This window comes from Juglans microcarpa x Juglans regia, chromosome 6S, assembly GCF_004785595.1.
Source record: "Juglans microcarpa x Juglans regia isolate MS1-56 chromosome 6S, Jm3101_v1.0, whole genome shotgun sequence".
NCBI classification, from domain to species: Eukaryota; Viridiplantae; Streptophyta; class Magnoliopsida; order Fagales; family Juglandaceae; genus Juglans; species Juglans microcarpa x Juglans regia.
The window spans coordinates 20,318,954-20,339,990 of record NC_054605.1 but is presented as its reverse complement, the minus strand read 5'-3'; the positions used below and the strand labels follow the sequence as shown (position 1 = coordinate 20,339,990).

General features: G+C 38.1%; 2 protein-coding genes and 1 long non-coding RNA gene across 4 annotated transcripts; 2 read left to right on the top strand and 1 right to left on the bottom strand.

Annotated features, from left to right (window-relative positions):
* The first annotated feature begins 357 nt into the window (after positions 1-357).
* LOC121237386 (beta-glucuronosyltransferase GlcAT14B-like) lies at positions 358-3,777 on the top strand. Of its 2 annotated transcripts, XM_041134098.1 has the most exons (5): positions 359-512; positions 1,199-1,919; positions 2,036-2,111; positions 2,211-2,326; positions 2,898-3,777. In XM_041134098.1, the coding sequence occupies exons 2-5, from the start codon at positions 1,346-1,348 to the stop codon at positions 3,395-3,397; spliced, it is 1,266 nt and encodes a 421-aa protein (XP_040990032.1). In that variant the 5' UTR covers positions 359-512; positions 1,199-1,345; the 3' UTR covers positions 3,398-3,777. The 2 variants fall into 2 exon arrangements, with proteins under 2 accessions (XP_040990031.1, XP_040990032.1); XM_041134097.1 differs by having other exon boundaries at positions 358-1,919.
* Positions 3,778-4,125: 348 nt separating this feature from the next.
* Positions 4,126-17,588, bottom strand: LOC121237382 (protein SPA1-RELATED 3-like). The gene is given in 9 exon segments (XM_041134092.1): positions 4,126-4,634; positions 5,552-5,611; positions 12,887-13,198; positions 13,330-13,476; positions 13,555-13,953; positions 13,956-14,526; positions 15,458-15,615; positions 15,798-16,862; positions 17,111-17,588. Coding segments are annotated over 8 exon segments (2,742 nt in total). The 5' UTR covers positions 16,704-16,862; positions 17,111-17,588; the 3' UTR covers positions 4,126-4,445.
* LOC121237388 lies at positions 17,065-21,022 on the top strand. The gene is made up of 2 exons (XR_005934912.1): positions 17,065-17,100; positions 20,940-21,022. It is a non-coding gene; the product is annotated as an uncharacterized LOC121237388 (long non-coding RNA).
* Positions 21,023-21,037: the final 15 nt, after the last annotated feature.

Below are 21,037 nucleotides of genomic sequence, written 5' to 3'. Positions count from 1 at the left end.
TCCAGAAATAAAGTCCGACAACATCTCCAACATTAATCTTTTGTAATTTCTCTACAAACTCTGATTTTCGTTTTTTGAACGTTAAAAACTTGTAAAACTGTAACGAGATAGGACCTTTTAACTACCTACATCAATGAGCTACAACCAAACAAAACAAGTTTTTTTTTTTTTTTTTAAAGAAAGGAAATTAAAGAAAGAACAGACGAGAAAAACAAAACGGAAACAGGAATGAAGAAGCAATGTGTTGTGTTTACAGTTCCCTTTATTAAAAAAAAAAAAAAAAAAGATTAATTATTTTATATTTCATTTAATTTTTTGTTGTTGCAAACAGAACGTGTGCGCGAGAAAGAGATCCGAGAAGTTGTTCGCTTTATTAAGGACGCTCTATCTTTCTAGTGCTATAATCGATACCTGTCTCTCATTCTCTGTCTCTCTCTCTCTCCCCAACGTGCGCAAACGCCGTGTTTTTCGATTTGTGTCATCCAAAACAGATTACGCTTCTCACATCACGAGTAATTTCTCTCGCTCTGGATTTTTGTCTGTCCCTCGTTCCTTGATTTGCGTTGTGTTCTTTTTTTGTTCTGATGTCAGTTATATTGGGTTACTTTCATTCTTTCCGAGCTTAATGCTCGGCTATATTGGTCTGTATTACGTAAAGCTTAGCTTCTCTCTATCTTCTTTTGTTAATCTTTTCGTCGAAAGATTTGAAGACGTGAAATTTCTGATCTGGGTTTCGTTTCATCGGCATTATATTTGCTTCATTTGGTTGTTCCGTAGAAGTATTTTGCTGATTTTATGCAATTAATTAATATTCTGCTGTTGGATATGGGAGTCTATGATCGGGGCCAATGTCCCAAGTAAGAAAAGAAGCTTTCCTTTGCAAAGATTATATTTTGAATTTTCGCTACTATTTGTATCACTATGAATGGACTTGTCTGGAAATTGTATAGTTAGTAGCTCATTGACAGCAAAGAATTTGGCAAGTGTTTTTTTTTCGTTTCCTATTGATGATTTTCTTGATGTGCCCTAGCTGTCTCTTCTGATATATATTCTTTTTCATCTCCCCTTCTCTATCTTCATTGGTTAACCCTTTAGGTTTTTTAATAATTCTTTCTGTTGGTTGGTTATTGTTTCAATTCTTGATTTACCTTCAATCTCCAGTTTTACTTGGCTTCAATATTGGGTTCTGATTCGACAGCTATTTTTTGGAAGTCCAAAATCCGGAATATTTTTGAAGAGGTTAGTGATCCGAGTTCAACATCTCGGTTTAATAGTCGTTTGTCATTCTGCTCTGTTATATGAATTGAGCAAGGAAATTGCTTGGAACCCATGATAAGGCTTGTTAATGGGGTCCCTAAACATGGAGAAGAGATGGCTATTTCCTCTTGTCATAAGTTCTCTCATATGCATATTTCTTCTCGCCACTACCTTCAACATGGGTCTTGTTTTTTCACTACACACAATAAATTCAATCTTTTCAAATTTTCCTTCTCGCTTAGCTACAAATCAAACAAGCCCAGTTTTTGCTGAATCGAAGGTTTCACAATCTCCACCCCCTCCTACTGGCCCAACAATTCCTCGATTCGCATATCTGATTTCTGGATCAAAAGGTGATTTGGAAAAGCTTTGGAGAACTCTTCATGCACTTTATCATCCAAGAAACCAATATGTTGTTCATTTGGATCTTGAGGCGCCAGCAGAGGAGAGGTTGGAGCTCGCTTCTCGAGTGGAAAAAGAACCGATTTTTGCTAAGGTTGAAAATGTTTACATGATTGCCAAAGCTAATATGGTCACTTATAGAGGACCCACTATGGTTGCTAATACTCTTCATGCTTGCGCCATTCTTCTCAAAAGGAGTAAGGATTGGGATTGGTTTATCAACCTCAGTGCTTCCGATTATCCTCTTGTGACTCAAGATGGTCAGTACATATCATTGAAGTCAAATTTATGGTGTTATAATTAATATTGCTACTGTTGTTATTTAGTTTGAGGAATGCAATATGTTTTGTTGAACTGTTTTTTTAATTTTATGCAGATCTTCTTTACGCATTCTCGACTTTAAATCGAAACCTTAATTTCATTGAGCACACAAGCCAGCTAGGTTGGAAGGAGTGAGCTCCCTCTTCCTCTCTCTCTAACACACATGCCACACAATAACACCTTCACACAATATACTCACAAATTATTCTATATTTGATTGTGTTTTGCAGGGACAAGCGTGCTATGCCTTTGATGATAGATCCTGGGCTATACTCGTCAACCAAATCAGATGTCTTCTGGGTCAATCCCAAAAGAACTTTGCCAACAGCTTTTAAATTATTTACAGGTTAGAGTTCTTTCTTTTTGTATTCTCCATGATTGTCCACTGATGTCTGATTCGTTACAAACACATTTAAAGTTTTATTTCATGAGAGTATCAATAAAACCCTGTATATCTGAGTTGAGTCAACTGTGACCAATTTATGGGATTTGAATCTATCTATAAGATTTTTTAAAGTAGATCGACTTCTACTGGAACAATATTATTTTTTTGGTGCTTTTGGGAGGAATTCATGTTCATATTCGAACTATGACAAAAAATCCATCTGGTTACTAGTTCTTAGTTTTTATGTTTGTAGCCTGTATCACAGTGAATGTTCTAAACATCTTCATTTATTTAAGTTTCAGACGCTCTGATGGTAGGTTATATTTTTTTAATTTGGGGCAAATTTAAATCTGAACATTTCCACGTTAGGTTTGGTGCTGCATAATAGCATGCCTCCTGTTTTCCTCTTGTTCTTTTTTTTCCCCTTACAATTAAAGCACAGATAGAATTTGCCTAAACCTGCATTGGCAATCTATTTTCTGTCCCCTGGTGTGTCATTAGGTAACATTCATAATATGGATTTTTGTTGCAGGTTCGGCGTGGATGGTTCTATCACGGTCATTTGCAGAGTATTGCATCTGGGGTTGGGATAATTTGCCAAGAACCCTTCTCATGTACTACGCAAATTTCGTCTCCTCCCCTGAGGGCTATTTTCAGACCGTCATATGCAATGTTCCCAAGTTTGCACAGACTGCAGCCAACCATGACTTGCATTACATTTCTTGGGACAACCCCCCCAGACAGCACCCTCACACCCTTTCCCTTAATGACACAAACAAGATGATTGGTAGTGGTGCTGCATTTGCTCGAAAATTCAAACAAGATGACCCAGTGTTGGATAAGATTGATAAGGATTTACTAAGGCGCAAGAATGGGAGCTTCACCCCTGGTGGTTGGTGCTCCGGTAATCCCAAATGTTCCAAGGTTGGGAATCTGAGCAAGCTCAAGCCAAGCCCGGGAGCTCAAAGGCTTCGCCGCCTTGTAGCTAGGCTAGCACTAAAGGCTAAGTTCGGTCAAAATCAGTGCAAATAGGATTTTGTAGAACTTTCTTGCTAGCAGACGTGGAAAGACTCGACAGGGAAAAGATAATAGTAAGAAAGACCTCTACAAGCCAAACTAAAGCAAGTAAATATGTCCACCAAGATGAAGAACTTTAATGCTGTAGATGCAGCCATGACCTCATTCTTGTTAGATTTGAAGGCATATTAGTGTAGTTATGAGCATAGCCATAACTTGTTGCCACGGTTATCTTTCCACTAGAAGGCTCTGATTATGTTGAACTATACACATTTTTAGTATGATTTTTTTTTTTTTCCTTCAATATTTTCAGTCTTTTGGCTTTACTCTTCAACCAACATACTCCATATTTTTTGGAATTGTAAGTTTCATCGTACAGTGATTAGATTTTTCTAGATTTTAATTCCATTAGTTATTAAAGACAACAATTTTGAAAACCTAAACTCAATATGTACTTACACGTGTAGCACTAATGCTAATGCAAGTTTCAATTATAACAAGCAATCAAATAGCATCATGCGTTAAGGTCTGACGATTAAAATTGCGTATATGTATCTCCATCTATCACCATCTAACGGTTAGACTTGAACATAATTGTTGGAATCTACCAAAGTCCACGACTCCAGAGAATCTCAATACAATGCAAATGTACAAAAAAAGTTGTTTTACCAAAGACCTTCCATCTATGGCTGGTGGATATGTCCTCCATATTGGAAGAATTGTACTGCTTTCTTGGGATATTAAAGAAGGAAAAAAAAATGATGTATTTGAATATCTGTTATAAATTCATATTATACCAATTTTATACATTTTCCTATTCTTTGAAATTTTATCTGCATTACAATTGAAAAAGACCATCCTCACTCTTCAGGTAAACCATATCCGCTATTATGATCTAATGCCAAAATTTTCCCAAGTTGCTCGGAATCATCGAGCTCCTAGGACATTTAAAAGCCTGTCTTAGCTACACATATTTTTTTGGCGTAAGATTCTTTAACCTCGTGTCTCTGCCCTACACGTCTATCCTTTTCCTAAGAATTGTGAATGATTTGGAGTATCCAAATTAAACCATCTCCAAAATTTTGATATTCCCAGCAGAATTTGCAGCAACTAAGGTTGAGGACTGGCTGCGCCAACAAACAGAAGAAATGAACTGTGCAGCATCACCCACTTCGTGGCCGGACAGTGGGTCTGTGTTGTCAAACTTGAATGACAATGCAGGCATGGGGAAAGCTTTGTGGTAGATGAACACCTGAGCCAAATTAGAACATAACTAGCTGTGAACTAGCACAATTCAAGAACAAATGCATGGACAAGATTACGTCCATAAATGTAATCTGATAACAGAACTAAACAACTACTGCTAGGAAATAAGCAGCCACTTTGGCTCTTATCTGCCTCACCCTGCAGATCTCTGATGCAAATTTTAATAAAACTGAAAAAAAAAAGATCCGTGAGAGTCCTTTTCTTGGATGGTATGTTCTATTATAGATTGCAGTGGCCAAAGCAACGTGGTATTTCGGTATGAAAGAAGAAACATCGTTGATGATTACAAGAAAAATTTGCTTGTCACGATGAATGTAGGGAGAAAGGAGATGCTAATGAGTTCTGCAGCTAGCAAACTTAATTTTCAACCCGAATTGGGTTTAATCATCATAAAAGCTTCAGATAGAGACAACCTCCACCAAAATGACATCTTGTGAGCATTGTTGTGACTACTAGTAAACCGAATAAGTTTCTAACTAGGATTGGTGACTTATTGCATGGAAATACAAGCAGCAGATGTGTACAGCAGACAATTTTAGTTTGTGATTCCAGGAATTGGAGAACAAAGTAACTGTCACAGGCATGGACCCCTCTTTTCTGAGGGACTATCGTTGCACGGCACATAAAAAATAGACTTGTTACTTATAAACGGTGCTGGGCATGTATTTTTATTTATTTTTTATTTTTTATTTTTCTAGAAATCACACCAGCAATGTGCCCAATACTTAAATGCTAATGCGACTTAAAAACAATACACAGTGAACACAATGAGAGACTTTGGTTTCCCAGATCATAAGGAGAAGGAAAAGCTCCCCTTCACCACATTAATGTGAAGAACATAGCAAAAGCAAGGAAATCAAAACATGTTTGTCGAATTAATAACCAAGATAATACATTAAGTACCTCATTTGTCTCTGAACCAGTAGCAATGTAACCATCAGAAACTGACAAACCAACGAAATTCTGCAACAAGGAATCAAGTTGAAGGTTAGAAGTATTCGAGGCAATGCTTTGGGCAGTACATGTTAGTGGCCAGAGATGAGGGCTAACTTTACTCCAAATATGTGTCATACCTAGTATTTTCATGCTTAATATAGCTTTGCATTAATCAGCCAACACCTTGATGAGTGACCATTGATTAGGGTGACATCACAAGCTATATGTCTATACCCCTTTGGGTAAGTACATTTTTAACAATTCTGAGGAACGGGCATTTGCAACTTCTAGCCCCAAAAGTACAAAATCACAAAAAACTGAAGAAATCACCATAGTTGATGTATCACAATCATGCAAACAGTTAGGGAGAAGAAATAATACTTGCACGCAGGACATATGAAAATAATGCAACTACCGTATTGTTTCCTCTTTAAATTATGACACTGATACAAAGACCCTCGTGAACTAGTGCTTTAAATAAAAATAAATTTGAAAAAAAAAAAAATCTAAAGCGCTCAAGTGAGCAAATACTGAAGAAAATTATGATTCCTTGTCTCCACATCCTGCTTAAAAGTGACATACCAGTTGAGATGGAAGAACTTTCTCTTGACAAGATTGTCAAGGGTCATAATACACTCTAAAGCAGCTCTTTAGAGGCTAAATCACTATTTTTCCCGAAAGTTTAAATTGATGGGAAGAGGTCAATTTGATTGTTTAATTTATGTTCTAATACATGAGTGCAACAAGTGGAATATTTAATTAAAACAGGGGAAAAGTTTGGAGTCAAGAGTCAAACTTAGGGCCTCTGCTTTGATACATATTAACTCATTATTTATTCTGAAAGTTTAAATTGACAGGCAAGTAAATTTAATTGTTTAATTTATCTGATGTTAGGATATTGAAAACAGACCAAATATGCTTCCATGAGTAAAAGATATCATTAAGCTCTGTCAAAGCCAATAGAAGACAATATCGGACTATTGGCTTCTTGAAAAAAAACAAACAGCAAGATACCGCCCCTCTATGATTCAAGCTCCATGTAAAATCTCAAAAAAATTGCAATTAGAATAATTAACGTAGATCCAAGAGAAGATTTGGCTAGATCCAAACTTAGCGTCACAAGAAGTGGCCACCGTTGAGGACTAGAATAGTGGACTATTTTTCTTCGATGGTCCATGGATGGTCAATAACAAAACTAGTAGACTCGCTTTGAAAATCCTAGACTTTTATTATTGTACCAAAAGGGCCCAAAGGAGTGGTACAACATTAGAACTTCTCAGAAAATTACTCATCCTAGAATTATCCCCAACCAAGCATGCTTGATTGTAGAGTTTTTGCGGGTTTTTTTAATTTAATTTAATTTTATTTTATATGATTTTCTTGGAGTTTGCCTTCTCTCCGTACATTTTCTATTTTCTCTCTGTACAGTTCTACCATGGGTGATCCCTTCTGGTGATCTACACTGGAATCATCATCCCATTAGCTTTTCTTGGGTCTGTTATAGTTCTGGTTTAAGATGTGCTACTTAAAACGCTTGTTAATAGAACCTAAGGTTTTCATATTATCATTAGAGGGGGGAAATTTCTTCCGTATTACTGAAAGAGGCAGGAAGGTTACGAAGGAGATGGTTTTCAGCCTTTCTAGCGCTCGTTGGTTGGCAAACACGGTGGACAAATGCTATCTTTCGGAGGGAAGAAAAGGATTTTTTCAGCACTTTTCGGGTTGGGTCTTTGGCAATAGTTGCTCACCGGCGTGCTAATGCCTTAGGACGCTACTTGGAAGTTATTGAATTTGGTGGTAATGGGCGTCAAGGCCTGCTTGTGTTCCCGGCAGGGATAGAAGGACGGGTGGAAAAATTTGTCCATGGAGATAAAGCATGCTTTATCTTGCCTCTCCAAGGTTCTAGCGGTGGTTCAAGGTGGTGGGAAGGAAAAAGAGATGAGTGGGCAAGATAGGTCATACACTGAGGCTAGTGGTGGTGGTGGTGGTGGTGGTGGTAGAGTAGGAAGTAGGGTGGTGGTGCGTGGTGGTGGTGGTAGAGTAGGAAGTAGAGTGGTGGTACGGGACAGGTTTTGGCTTCACAAAATGGAGAAAAGGACAAAAAGAAATGGGGAGCAGGGGAGCGTCCTTTGGTAGGAAGGGTTGGTCGAAACTCTATACCTAATATAGTTGGAGGTGGTCTGCCCGATGCCTATGCAGGGGAAAGTGAGGGGCCGAAGGCACTCTTTGACGTGAAGGAGGAGCTGGTTGGCGTGAAGGAGGAGCTCTATTGTTTGAAGAAGGCTATCGAAGCACTTATATGTAATGTGGACTGGGATTTCATTCCTAGGCTGGGCTTGGGCCTAGGCCATTCTGGGTCTGGGTCAAGGCTGAAATCAAGAGCTAAGATGGGCGTGGGCTTGGGCCGAACATGCCAAGCCCAACCCAAAATGAGTTGGCGTCTCAAAAGGACTGGGCCTTCCTTTGAGCTGCCGGCCCAACAACAGCAACAGCCCAACGACAACCTGCAAGGGACTATCCGTCGCCGGCAATGGTCCATCAACAGCTACAACAGCCCAACATCGACAGCTCGTCGCCGGCAACTTCAAGGACTATCTCCGGTAACCTCTGCACCGAAAACCTTGCGTCGAGAGTGAGCTTGCAGTCTGAGGAGGCTATGCAGCTGGATCTTGTGTCATCGGGAGGGTCAATGTCCAATGGAGAGGCATAAAAGGGTGCAATGGACCTTTCTAGGTTGCCTCCCACCATAACGGTTGTGATAGCGACATCACCGACGCCGGCGAATATTGAGTTACCACAAGATCTTACAGAGGAGAGAATGGGTGAGTTGTTGGGAGGGTTGGAACACCGTGAGAAGCCACAAAACATGCCGGCGGCGACCTCTGGGCCAACAAAACTTTCCTTAGCTGCCCAAAAACCGTTAGAGGCGCCGGAATCCTCTTTAGCTACCGAAAAATCCATATCTGTTGACCCTGACAATGTAAGAAGCCTGGATAACTCAGAGGAAGTTGCAATGGAAGGGGCTCTGGTAGTATGTGAGTCTACAAGTGGAGTGGAGATGATGGTTGAAAGGGGGGAGGACACAGTGAGGGGCAGATGCTCTGTTGAGGGGACAAAACCTACTCCATTGAACTCGTTTCATCCAAGGGTGTCAAATTGGGTAATTCAAAAAGCCATGGAGATCAAACATTTTGTTGGGATTACATGCGAGGGTTTTGAAGGGAATTTTTGGCGTTACTCACAGCTATTGAAACTGGACATGCACAAGCCAAAGCTGATCCCTCACTTTTTTGGACAAAAAAAGAGAGAGAACTCAAGAGGCTTACGTGGGAAATGAACGATGAGGGAGCGGAGCTCTAGCCGAGCGCGTCTTAAGGGAAGGGCAACGACGGTTCCGATATGAAGCCAAAAATTATATCATGAAACGTAAGGAGGCTGAACAAGCAGGCCAAACGGCTCCAAGTCAGGAACTTACTTCGACAATGGGAGGGTGATATCATTTGCTCATAGGAGATCAAGTTAGAATTAATTACAAGGCAAATAGTTCGAAGTTTGTGGAGAAACCATCATGTTAGGTGGTCGTATCTACCTTATAAAGGTGCATCGGGTGGTGTTCTTATCATGTTCGACAAAAGAGTGGTGGAAAGATTAGAGGAATTTGTGGGTGATTTCATTGTGGCTTGCTCCTTTGTAAATATAAAAGATGGGTTCCGATGGGCATTTGCAGGAGTCTACGACCTTAATATTGATGCGGAAAGAAGATCAATGTGGGAAGAATTGGCGGGACTTCTTAGTTGTTGGGAGTTACCAAGTTGTATAGGGGGTGATTTCAATGTATCTCGTTTCCCGAGTAAAAGGTTAGGTACATCCCACATCACACCTACTATGAGGGAATTTTTTGACTTCATTTCAGAACAGGCGCTTATGGATATCCCACTAACGGGAGGTACATATACTTGGTCCAACACTCAAGAACTCCCATCTTTAGGACTGTTCATCCAGGTTCTGGCTCAGGAAGAAGAAGATAACTAGTGTAGTATTTCTTTTTCACAATGCTACACGAAAGAGATTACCTAAATCTCCCGCACCGGCATAACAAAGACGGCTATGGCAGAACAAAAACGTATTTTTGCTTTCTCTGTACCTCTTCAATTGTGCGATTCTCAAGAAAAAGATTTATGGGAGGTGGGATTTCTTTGCTTTCTCTCGCTCTTCTTCAATTGTGCAGTTCTCAAAAAAAAGATCAGGAGCTAGCTAGCCTATAAAGTTCTCCATCTCTAGTTGTTACGTGCATATATATGAACTTATAAAGAAAACAAAGCAAAAGGCGACGGCAAAGACAATTTAGAAGGAAAAAAAGAAGGGAACAATGACAAAAAGGTATAGTTGTTGTACCGACTACTGAGGATTCTTCTTGAATACATCATTTTTCAAGATAAAGACACAATGTGAGGTACAGTTGTGCGGTTCATTTATGGGAGGTGGGGTTTCTTTGGTTTCTCGCACTGCAAACCTTGGGCATATACAATCTTTGAGGGCCTTACTTCTTTGTTTTGAAGCCGTTTCGGGTTTGAGAGTGAATCTCTCAAAGTTTGAATTGGTACCCGTGGGAAATGTTCCCGAAGCGGTGGCTCTAGCCTCTCTCTTGGGATGTAAGGTATCTTCTTTACCTCTTCAGTATCTTGGCTTACCCTTTGGTGCTTCCTTCAAATCAGAGCAGATTTGGAATGTTGTGATTGAAAAGGTGGAATGCAGGTTAGCATATTGGAAGAGGTTGTATTTATCTAAAGGTGGTCAACTCACATTAATTAAAAGTACTCTCTCTAACCTCCCCACCTATTTTTTGTCTCTGTTCTTGCTCCCAGCAAAGATTGCCAACCGTATTGAGAAGCTACAACGCGATTTCTTGTAGAGTGGTTTGGAGGACGAGTTCAAGTTCCATCTGGGTAATTGGTCCATGGTGTGCACTCCATTTTCTAGGGGTGGATTGGGGATTCGTAACTTGACGAAATTCAACCAAACCCTATTGGGTAAATGGTTGTGACGGTACCAACAAGAAAGGGGGGCCCTGTGGAAGTCTGTCATAGTTGCACAAGTTAGGGAGGCATGGGGTGGTTGGTGCTCGAATGAGGTACGCAGCTCACATGGGATGGATTTGTGGAAAAACATTAGGAAGGATTGAGAGACTTTCAAGAGACATCCACATATTGTAGTGGGTGATGGCTCTCGCGTCAGATTTTGGCATGATAAATGGTGCGGTGAACGATGTCTCAAAGACACTTTCCCCGTCATATTTGAGCTAGCACAACTAAAGGATGCAGCAATAGTGGATCTTTTGGCTTTTTCTAGTGGCTCCCCTGAATGGAATGTGGACTTCACTAGGGCAGCTCAAGACTGGGAGTTGGAGGTAGGGGTGGCAATATGTGACACGACCCGTTAACCCAACACGATAAAAGCGGGTTAGGGTTTAGCCTTAACGGGTTCGGATCAAAACGGGTTGACCCGTTAAAACACGATAGCTTAACGGGTTGATAACGGGTCAACCCGTTATGACCCGTTAAGAAAGTTAAAGTTACAATTATACCCTTATACCTAAAAAATAAAATTTTTGGGATTTTAATTTCAATATTTTTATTATTTGGATTGTAATTTTGAACTTTTAGTTAGTTTTATATTTTTTATAGATATTGTGATTTTAACATTTATATAAAATTATGCTAAACTTAACTAGATTAAGGGGGTTAATTTTGGACCCGTTCAATCCATTTACATAAATGGGTCAAAACGGGTTGACAAGACCCGACCCGTTATATTAATGGGTCGTGTTAGGGTTTGAGATCTTGACACAATAAGTTTAACGGGTCGGGTTAGGGTTGACCTATATAGTATAATATACATATTTTGACACGACACGAACACAACCCGTTAACACGATTTGACACCCCTAGTTGGAGGTTATCACAGGCTTATATACGGCACTGTATGCCGTACATATGACCGAGGGTACTATGGACAGGATGTTTTAGAGCCATTCCAAGAAAGGTAAATTCACGGTCAGATCATTTCACAAAGTTTTATCTAGCCTAGGCATGCCCACATTCCCATGGAAGAGCATCTAGCAGATCAAAGCTCCTTCAAAAGCAACTTTTTTTGTTTGGACAGCAGCATTGGGCAAAATTCTCACCACAAATAACCTAAGGAGACGTCGGTTAATGGTATTGGACCAGTGGTGCATGTGTAAGAAAGATGGTGAATCAGTTGACCATCTGTTTCTACATTGCGAGGTGGCCAGGACCATGTGGGCTGATTTTTTTATAAGACTTGGATTATCATGGGTCATGCCCAGTAAATTGGTGGATTTTCTAGCATGCTGGAGAGGCCTCTGAGGAAATTCACAAGTTACAGCAATCTGGAAAATGGTCCCCATATGTATTTGTGTATTTCGTGGAAGCCAAATGATAGAAGTCTCGAAAACCATGAGAGAACAAGGGAGGAGCTGAAAGTCTCTTTCTTTAAAACATTGTTTGTAACGGACTTAATGTCCATGACTTCCTACTTTTAGTTGTAAACTATAGTTAGGTAATTCTCATGTATACTTCATGTGTACTTGGGTTTTGCCTATTATTATGAATAAAATTTCTAGATTACCGATCAAAAAAAAAAATTGTAGAGTTTTTGCGGGCCTGAGTGCATTGGTTCCTTGGTAACAATCACCAATGTATATAGAGGCACACTCAATTTTTATGGTAGGAAAAACGTGTTACAGAAATTTATGCTTCTAGCATGGCCTACTCTTTTTGAAAATATGATATCCGTTCAGTAAATACACTATACATCAATTGAGGCTTTCATTGAAAATATTTAGGATAAAAAATATGGAAGGAGAATCACAAGTTTTGGGGATCAATGTTGGTGCAGCACTTTGAGGATTTCAGGAATTTCAGTGATAAGGTTGGTCAATAAACACCAATATTAATGTTTCTTGCACCAAAATTTATGTTTATTGACCCACTGTTTTTAAGAAAAGGTACTGCATTTTATTAAAAGCGCTAGGGGCACAATCCAAGTGCACTAGAGGTTGCACATATTGACCAAAAGTTTTTATAGTTAAATAAAGTGATTAGATCTTTTTTTCCGTCTTTGATGATTTTATAAATTGCTTGCTCCACCTAATCATTTAATAATGACAGAACAAGATAATTGAAAATTAAGAGTGTACTAGAAATGGAATAGACCTTGATGAAATAATATTTCATTATATATGAAAAGAGATGCCTAGCATAGTATGACAAGTGAATGTACCTTTACATTCATGTGCCCTGTTAATGATTGAAGCGGAGTGTCAATAAGCCGAGAAGCACACATTGACAAGTCCCAGAGCTTCAGAGTGTTATCCGTGGATGCGGAAACAATATTCATTGCATCAACAAATTTGACGTAACTCACGGTTTTGTTGTGTCCAATTAATGTACAGAGAGGAGTTCTGAGGTTACGGAGATCATAGTAATAAATTCTGTGATCTGCCGAACCAAATGCAAGGGAACGACCAGAATCCAAGGGAAACTGAACACAGCAGACATTCGCCTTTGCTTTGATGGTACCAATACTGGCTCCCTGCAGTAGATACCCAGGTAAGAGAAAAACTTATCACACATCCAGAAGTAAATATACACAGCATGCAATGATATGACTGCAGTACGTTTAGTTTCAAAGCTGACATCCACCAAGTGCAAAAATAGAATTGCCTGATTGATACTCCATAGCTTAACAGAGCCATCATCGCTCCCACTGGCCAACATCGTTGGATCTGCTGATGAGAAGTCTATGGACCATACACGCCTCTCATGCTCTCTCATTTCCGTCAATGCTTGACTTCTTGCAACATCCCATAACTGAACATGACATTTAACTGACTTACTATAAAGAAATATAAAGCAGAAGAATGGAATAGAATTGAAGGCTTAAATTACCTGCACAACACCTTCAAAGTTACTTGAAGCAATCTGGCTTTTGATATAACTGTTCCAACATATACTGCTTAGCTTTGACCCACTAGCCATTTCAACTACAGGGTAGTGGATGTCACGATCTTCATCTATGATCGTGTCACATTCAAATACTTTAATTTTCTTATTTACACCAGCGGTAGCAAAAAACTGTCCGTCTCGATCGAAACTGAGAGAACATACTAGATTTGAAGAATTTAACAGATCCCCTTGCGTCAAGTCTGCCTTAACTTTTAACTTACTGAAGGATAGATACTTGCACAACCCTTCAAGGAATGGATTAATCCAACCACTTTGTCTACCCTCGCTTGACTGATCTTTCGGTACCAAATTATTAGCGGAACTCCTCTCAGTTACAACAATAGACCCTTACCATCACTACTTATTGGAGAGTGCCTGCTCACTGGTTTCCCTGAGGGCTTGATTGGCCTGCATCTTGTCAAAAAGTATGCAGACTCCAGTTTCTTGAAGTCTTTCATTAACCGAGATCTTCTTGAAAGAAAGATTTCACTATTGCCACTGAGTGTATCTGACTTCTGACCATCATCGAGATTATCATCACATTCCTCTGTGTTATGAATCTTCAGTCCTGGTCTAAATCGTTTTCTAGACCCCAAGATAGTAGAATCATCACTATCAACAACATTCATTGATGGGGGACTTGAAATCAAATAATCATTTTTCCCCAGTTCTGGGCATGAACCACTTTTTTTCCTAAGAATTGTTTTCTGCTTCATTGCTTCTTCCACATCAGAACACAAAAAGGAAACAGTGTCTTGCAACTTATTAACAGCTTCCTGTTTTCTTTGTTGAATAAGCAAAAGGAATTCCAGCAACAACTCCTGCTCCTCTGTTCTTTCTCTAAGCTCACCTGCTGCTTCACGTTCTTCGAAATCAAGCCTTGGTTCATTCAGGAACTCGCTCTGTAACAACTCGCTGTTACATGTGACAAAGTAAGACTGTGAACATTACACATAAAAATGTCTTTAAATGCCAGTATGATTCTTCTTAACCACCAATGATTTGAAAACAATAAGTCAACAGAATCAGATTATGAGTAGAATACATGCGAAGATAGGGAGGGATTTCTGAAATGCAGTGGAAAAATAAATGAAGACTACAAAAGTTATTCCTCTCATTGATTACTTTATCAGTAAAGAAACTAATAAGGCAATCATATTAAAACACCAATTAAAAAGTAGTAGTTATTATTAAAAAAAAAACAGTAGTTAAATAGGAATGCAAAATAATAATACTAATAAAAAAAAACAGATGCAACTAAATATGTATGACAATCACACTTACATTCAGATTACTTACACAAGGATTTCAATTAGCCAAAATTCTCTATTCACCAAGGCAGTTGATAGAAACTTGATATTCCATATAAGTAGGTAACTATTTAATTTAAAATCAATCAAGCTATTCCTCAAAATAGAGAATTATTCCCCAAAAGCAATCCAACATCGTCCATCTAGATAATTTACAAGCAAACGTCTTATAACTTCTAGTAATATTTATTCTGGGATTATCTTCCCCAATCTATTACCCTTCCCACACCATCACAAGTATAAACTCTTTTACAACAACTTTTCATATTTTTCTTTTTGATCGGTAACTCTTGTATGACTCTTTAAGACTGAGTTAGTTCATATTTTTTTTAAAAGTCAACTCCAGTCACATTTCTTTAAACATTAATGCATCAAATATTTTGTTATATAAATATATATCATATAACTTATAAAACCGATTTTCTTTGTATCTCCAATTTGAAAAGTCTTCACCTTGTATCTACTTTCATATAGTCAAGGTGCTGTGTTATTAAAAAAACGCATGGATAAAAAGGCATTTTGTAGGAAGAGATTACCTTATTTTTGGCCGAATAGTCGGCTCAGGGTGCAGTAACCATAAGCAAAATGAAGCTTCTTTTGGCCACTTCAGCAACAATTGAGGTGGAAGAACTCGATGTCTCAGACTAGACATAGTTCTACCTTTTTCTTCCCTCGAGCTAAATGGACAGAATAACTGGTCACAATTAGAACTTTCATATTAGGCTACATAAGAAAAAGAAACATAAATGAGCAGTATAACTTCAACTGAACTCTCACTTCTAAGTACAATAATGAAATAAATGCAATAGAAATTGAAAATCCTTTTTCAATTTGAATATTTAATAGGAAGTTTGAGAATCTTTTTTTCTTATGAACCTCAAAGAGAAGAACCCCCAGCCGATAAATGTCTGAAGCACAGGAACTTGGAGAACCCTCAACCTCCTCGGGGCTTGTGTACCAATTGATCTCCATGAGCAATATCTGTTTCATTGGAAATGGTTGCTTCTTTTCTTCTGCAGCTTCAACTTTCCCCCTATCTCTGTCTTTATTTTTTTCACTCTCTTCTGTTAATGATACGTGTGCTGCGTAGACTGAACTTGACTGCATGCAAGTAGTGTCTGATAGGGCATTAGTTGGTGCTGTAACGGATTGAAAATCTTCACTTCCTAGGTTGCTTCTTTGTTGATTCCCATCATAGGGCAACGAAAAGGATGAATTCTTAGCCTCGACATTTCGACTGTTGGTCCCATCTTCCAAAGAATCAGAACCAGAATCCGAGCAAGATGCAGACTCAATGAAGGAGACATGATTGAAAGAGGACATCACAAAGCAGGAAGGCCGCACATTATGAACAACAATTCCTTGGGAATGTGCTACGCTAACAATCTCCATAATTTGCCTAAATATGTGCAAGCACTCCAAGACATCAACAGAGCGTTCTGGTTTGTCCAACCACTCCCTCAAACTAACATCACCCCATTCTATGGTATGGACAAAACGGTTAAGCGCTACCTCATCCTCACAAACTCCAAAAGAAACACCTTGGTTTTTGAGATGATCCGTGTGAGCCAACGCAACCCTACCTCTATCCGTTCCAAACACAGAATCATGCGATGCATCGCCTGAGGGGCCAATTCTGTTGGCAGGAAGAAGCCTCAGATTCCTGTCTGAGACTCCAGAAACATTCAATCCCCTAGAACTATCAGATTTCTGCCAGGCAGACTCGGATGAACCCTCCATTACTATCCACCTAGAGCTGCATGAAGACCAGAACAAACACATCCAAGAAACGGAGGTATTCTCCGATTTCTATTACACTCGCTCACTTCCACCATTACCATTTTGAATCAATGACTCATTACAGTGGTGCAAGCATATAAGAAAAACCTAACCTTTCATCATTATCAACACCTCGGCTTGACAAACATAACGACAAATATCCTGCTGGCACAAAAGTAATATAGATCAGCGTACAAATTTCGGCACAGCCAACAACACATGCATCGTCGCCACCACCACAATTACTCGACAATATTCAATAAATTCTTAAGTAACATACTTCACAATACTCATTATCCAGTTATATTCAGCTTTTAAGGCATACAACACAAGCAACAGTACCACAATATAGTCATCAAATAAATCTTCAGAAATATATAGAGAGAGGAGAGAGAGAGAGGTGCCTGTACCACCATGAGAGAGGGTCTCCTGTTTCGGCTAGGCCACCTGACAAACGGAACCACACACTAAAAACTGTAGTCGCAATACTATCACACCACTCAGAAGCTCCATAGCCTCACAAAAATTAACCCCCCCCCCCCCCGGGGCAAAAGTACAAAACAAAATCTCCCCAGAAAAAACACAGACCATTTGTGAATGATAATAAAAAAAAACAACTTCCCAATAACATCAAGGCCCTATTTTGGTGTCTATCAAATATTTCTACTGTATTGTCTACAAAAAACTGTTTCTACTTTATTGCCTTTTTTGAACCTCGTGAATTGTGAGGCCAATCTTTAGGCACACTTCTTCGTTATCTTCCCGCTTTATTCCAAAACATCTACGTGGCACAACCATGGCCTGAAGCTAGTTTGGAACAGAGACAAGGTTGAACATAAACAAGCCTGTGGGGCATCGTCTGAACATTTCTACATGCATAAAGTTTTGGGAAAAAATTGAATAAAAAAATATCCCGAATTGTTACCTGAGTCAGAGAAAGTGGACGTTGCTTTCCCGACATGAAAAACGTGGTTCCCGTCAGAAACCCTAATTATCAGTAAACAACTTGTTTGAGCTAAAGTAAACCATTAATCTAGTGCGATCAAGATGTGGGACCAACATCAAAGACAATAATAAAAGATTGATTCAGCATGGAGAGGTTCAACAGCAATTATTTCATTAAGAAATATCTCCCTGATGTCTATTGCTACCATAAAAAACAATGGGATCTCAATCCAAAACAGTGTGATTATACAGATTCATTAAATATTACTTTCTATTATTATTATATTCCCATGAGATTCTCAAAGACAACCGGCGATTACTGGAGAAAGTTGGTATTTAAATAACCCTTTCTCTTTCTTTTTCTTTTTCTTGTAGCAGAATTTGATCAATTAAAGAAAATGTTTCGGTACTTACCACTAGACAACGGTACCAAGATCTTTCTTGGATCCAATTTCCGTGCTGGAAAAAATAAAAGGCCAAAAAAGTTACATGCTTATTTCCATTGGGTAGATTCTGGGAAAAAAGGCTAAGAATTTTTGGTGAAGAAAAAATAATGCTTTTGAAACTACAGGAGGAGCAGGATGCTTTGCTTTGTTTTTCTGAAGGAATTTCAATCCAATTTCTCATAGCTCGCAAGTACATGCAACCAGTTTATCAAACTCAATTACTAGTTGTTTGCATTTGCAAAGCTGTTCAACTGTATCCAACACAATTATTTCATTTTTTTATCGAGAAATGTACTTATCATCCCAACTTGCATCATCTTATAATGTGATATTAGGTGATTAAAAATTATTTATTACATTTTACTTTTAAACTTATCATTTAATACCACATTATGGATGATAAATAGATTTTTTCTTTTTCATTTCATTTCAATATTTGTGGTTGTAGATGCCCCACGTCATATTCGGAGTCACCAAACAAGTGTGCTGAAAATAGTAGAAAAGTGGATTCCATTATAGGAGAAATGATTTGTACTAACTTCAAATAGATAAACTATATACAAGTCATTGTAAAAAAATAGACTCTACCTTAAAAAATAAAAAAATAAAAAAAAAATTATTTTTTGTTAGTAAGATCGGTTTTTTTACAAATGATTTATATGAATCTTGTCTATTTAAGATTTATACCTTGCATTACTCATATTGCCTGTGTGTATATATATAAAAAATAATATTTATAATTTTACAGTCTTAAGATGTATAAATCTCACGCACTTATTTTAAAAAAAGTGAATAAATCTGAAATTTACATTAAAAAATTATTTTTTAAATAATGAATTTCACTTTTTTTTAAAATGAATATACAAAACTTATATACTATAAAATTATATACAGCATTACTCTTTATACTACACATGCATACTCACTATTCTCCTCAAGTCATAGGGAAATTAAGGATAATATACAACATCACCATTAAAAGTACACGTGGAAAATTTCATTCAAATTATAATTTTAATTGAAATATGGCTATTAAGTTATTAAATTGTTAAATTGTCACCTTATTATTTTAAATATTATTTATTGATGATTTGTCAATCAATCTATGAAGATTTAATAGTTAGAATCATGTCAAGTTGTCTATTTTTTTTTTTTTTTATCCATGTTAACGAATGAGTAATAATAATAATAAAAAGGAGGAGTGAGAGTATGTACTTCGGTGATCCTGTTAAGAAAAGGTACACTTTTTATACGTAAAATATTTTTATAAGAGGGGAAAAAACATCTCGTCGTCTTCTAATCTGCTCCAGTTCCTATCATTGGCGTTGGTCCATTAAAACGCCAATGGACCAAGGACTGTCAATTTTATTTTATTTTTTATTCCAACTTCCAAGTGACCAAATATCTTTGGATGAACACCCCCAATATCTTTTACATTTAATCATGAAGTTTGGGAAGAAGGCATTTCCGTTCTTGGATAGGATGGTAAGTTGGCTGGACAAAAAAACGTGGGTTTATTCCTCAAATAAATTATTATTTTCGTTGAACATGTTGGTCCATCTATTTTGGTGTTTATGTTGGAGGGGACATAATAAATTGACTTATTTTACCCATTAAGATATCTGTCAGGAAAAGTTTAGACGAAGCTCAAGCATGAGATTCGATGATTCGTAGGCTAAAGTAGTGAGTTATTTATGAATAGTAGAGTGAGTTTTATATATTCTATTTAAAATGAGTTTAAATGTGTTTGAATGTTAAGATGAATTTAGATGTATTTATGACAAATTAAAAAAGATTACAAATCTCACGTATAAAGAAATGTTGAATTGAAAAAAATTATGAATCTCATGTATAAAGAGATTTTGAATTGAGATAAATTTAGTAATCTGAGAGTTAAGTATTTAGATATTAGACTTAATTTAAAATTAAATTGAATTAAACTCAACTCAAATGAATTTAACAACCAAACAGGACCTAATAATGGATGCACAGAACCCGGCATACATTTCATCAGCAAAAGACACTTTGGATAGGCCTAGACAAACTTTGAGATTAATGTTCTCCAGGGATTTTTCATGTTTGCGGGAGCCATTCTTGTTTGCAACCAAAGATGCGAGAAAATTCATGTCCACACCAACATGATAGTCGTCGACATCCTCAACTCTTGGTTTTGAATTGTATCGAAACGACCGTTGTTGGGATCACCATCGTTGGAGCGGTTCAAGAAGCCTAGCTGTTAGGCTGAAGAAGCACCTTGGATTCCAGTGGAAGAGGTAGAGAAGGGGAGTGGTTTAGAGGAGTTTGGGGATCTTGAGAATGATATGGAGCTCTACCAATGGTAAAAGGTAGTGTTCTTGGTCAGGGAACCAACAAGGGAGTACCGTGTTGCAGTGCCATAAGAGTAAAGAGGTCCGAAGGATTGAAACCATCCAAGGTAAACTCTGTTGGCAAGGTAGATTCAGGGTCCACCTTCAAAATTATGAGGGAAAAAATAAAAAGAAAGGTAAATAATGAAAGAATGCAGCAGAAACGCTGAATGCTCTTTGGTTTGGATAATGTGACGGCCACTACAAACAGTAGTATTAAAGAAAGGCGTTTGGGACGCTCTACACAGGAAGCATTTACCTTGGTACCTTGAGTGCAGAGGATGCAATATCTTTACCCTTTTCATCACAACAGCTAACACATTCCACATACTCTACAGCTTATAATAACAAATAAGATCTACAAGAATGGCCCATACTTTTTAGCAATTTCAGTTGCATAGTGGAAAGAAAATATAACCCGGGGGGGGGGGGGGGGGGGGGGGTGGGGGGGGGGGGGGGTGTGGTGTGGGCGGAAGGAGGAGTTTTCTTGACAAGCTATAAGCTTAGCTAAAATGGCGACTTGCCATCCTTCTAGGACCTATACAAAAAGAAAGGAAGAAAGAAAGAAAAGAAAACCCCC

Coding starts and splice junctions, on each gene's coding strand:
- LOC121237386 (XM_041134097.1), top strand. CDS start 1,346: ATGGGGTCCCTAAACATGGAGAAGAGATGGCTATTTCCTCTTGTCATA. Junction 1,920..2,035: donor TCCTCTTGTGACTCAAGATG/GTCAGTACATAT, acceptor AATTTTATGCAG/ATCTTCTTTACGCATTCTCG. Junction 2,327..2,897: donor AGCTTTTAAATTATTTACAG/GTTAGAGTTCTT, acceptor TTTTTGTTGCAG/GTTCGGCGTGGATGGTTCTA.